The 1861-nt window shown below is 33.6% G+C and overlaps 1 protein-coding gene across 2 annotated transcripts in view; it reads left to right on the top strand.

Annotated features, from left to right (window-relative positions):
- Positions 1 to 942: 942 nt before the first annotated feature.
- The window catches only part of LOC111496432 (RNA-binding protein 24-B-like), a 6698-nt gene continuing 5779 nt past the window's right edge, over positions 943 to 1861 (top strand). For both annotated transcript variants that reach the window (XM_023146866.1, XM_023146865.1), the window contains exon 1: positions 943 to 1814. In XM_023146866.1, the coding sequence (XP_023002634.1) occupies positions 1584 to 1814 (231 nt within the window). In that variant the 5' untranslated portion in view covers positions 943 to 1583. The remainder of the gene's footprint in view (positions 1815 to 1861) is intronic.

The raw sequence follows: 1861 nt of genomic DNA, 5'->3' as shown, positions 1-1861 counted from the left end.
AGGGTTGGTCTACATCATCGCTGTATGAATAGGCGCGTTTAGTTTGTGAGTCCCGAAAGAGGTGGGAGCTATGGTTGCATGAGAAAGGGCTTGGAACGTGGATGAAAAAATACTTTATTAGGTGCAAAATGACAACATTTATAATCAATACCGAAGATAAAAATAAAATCTTAACACAAAGTAGAATATCATGTGATATGCAACTAAACCATAAAAATAACAACTAATTTTTTTGAAACATAGACGATTCGAGAGCGGAAACGTTTTGAGATATTTAAAAAAAAAAATGACAAAATATTATGAAGAAATTCGAAAGGTGTTGCATACCCTAATATTCGTAAAAATTCTTAATTCTATAAAAGTAAGAAATTCAATTGATTTTTTTATATAAAAAAAATAAATAAAAAGATAAAGAAATGAACACAAATGTCCCAACACGTAGACCAGCTCTTGAGCTGTCTGTTGAGGACTTTCCCAGACAAAAATACCAATTTCAATAAATTGTCTTATTTATTTATTTATTTATAATTATAATAATAATTATAATTATTATTATTATTATTTCACTTGGGAATAATTTTTATTCCAATTTAAAACATATTTTGAGCAGTGAATTTTTATTTATTTATTTAATTTCTTTTTTATATAAACTCTTAAATATTAAGCTTTAATTACTCTATTATTCCTAAAAAGCTATTTTCATTAAAATGAAATGAAAATAGTTTTAATTAATAAACAAGCTAAACTAATTCAATCATACCATCTTCATATATAAATTGAATTTTTCCCATAATTTTTAAATTAATTATTTAATAAAAATTCTGTTGGATAGATATTTATATTAGATTTAAATATTTTAATCATAATTAATTTAGAAAAATTTATTCGAGTGGTTAAATTTTTTATTTAAAGAAAAAAAAGAGAGAAAAACTGTGGAGTATCTGAATGAAAATCCCGTAAGATTCGAGGGTCCGTCAATCGAACAAAAGAAAACAGCGACGATGAAAAAGCAAATTCTCAGCCCTTTCCTTCCCCCCTTGTGTTTTTCCTCCGCCGCCGCCTCCTCCCCCTCCCTCTCCTCTCCGCCGCCGCCGGCTTCTCCTCCGAATCTGTATTATCCATTACTTTAATCCTAATACTCCTTCCCGATTCCGTTTTCTTCTTCCCTGCTTTTCCCTGTACAGCTCTATCAAACCCGCCTTCTTCCTACACTCCCTGGATCTCTCTCTCTCTCTCTCTCTCTCTGTTCCTGTCTGGCCCATCTCATCCCCCTTTCTTTCTCATTTTATTTCTAGGGTTTCCATTTCCAATTATGATCACTCTTGTTCGCTTTGATCATTCCTCTTCTGCCTTACTTTCCCTCTTTCCTCTTTTCTTCCCCTTTCAATCCCCTTCACTTTTCTCCTGATTCTCTCTGTATATTCCCTCAATTTCTCAAGGGTTTTCCTAGGGGTTTGCTTCTGCTATGTGGGTTTCTCTCTAATTCCCCAATTCTCCACCACTTCATTCAATCCTACTTACCCTTTGTGTCTCTGTTTATATTGTATACTGGGTGTTCATTTCTTTTGATTTCTCCACTAATAATGGCTTATCAGCATATTCCGGTTCCTAGTTCCGTATCTGGATCAACTTCCAGTTCTGGGTTCTTGAACTCTCCCTTTGGTGATACCACTTACACCAAGGTCTTCGTTGGTGGCTTGGCTTGGGAGACTCAGAGCGACACTATGAGGCACTACTTTGAGCAGTTTGGGGAGATTCTTGAAGCCGTTGTCATAACGGATAAGAATACAGGGAGATCCAAAGGATATGGTTTCGTGAGTGTTAACGGTTTTTTTTTTTTTTTTTTTTTTTTTTTTTTTTT

Source organism: Cucurbita maxima, unplaced genomic scaffold (assembly GCF_002738345.1).
Source record: "Cucurbita maxima cultivar Rimu unplaced genomic scaffold, Cmax_1.0 Cma_Scf00022, whole genome shotgun sequence".
Taxonomy (NCBI): Eukaryota; Viridiplantae; Streptophyta; class Magnoliopsida; order Cucurbitales; family Cucurbitaceae; genus Cucurbita; species Cucurbita maxima.
Note: the sequence above shows the minus strand (reverse complement) of the source record. Positions and strands in the feature narration are given on the sequence as shown.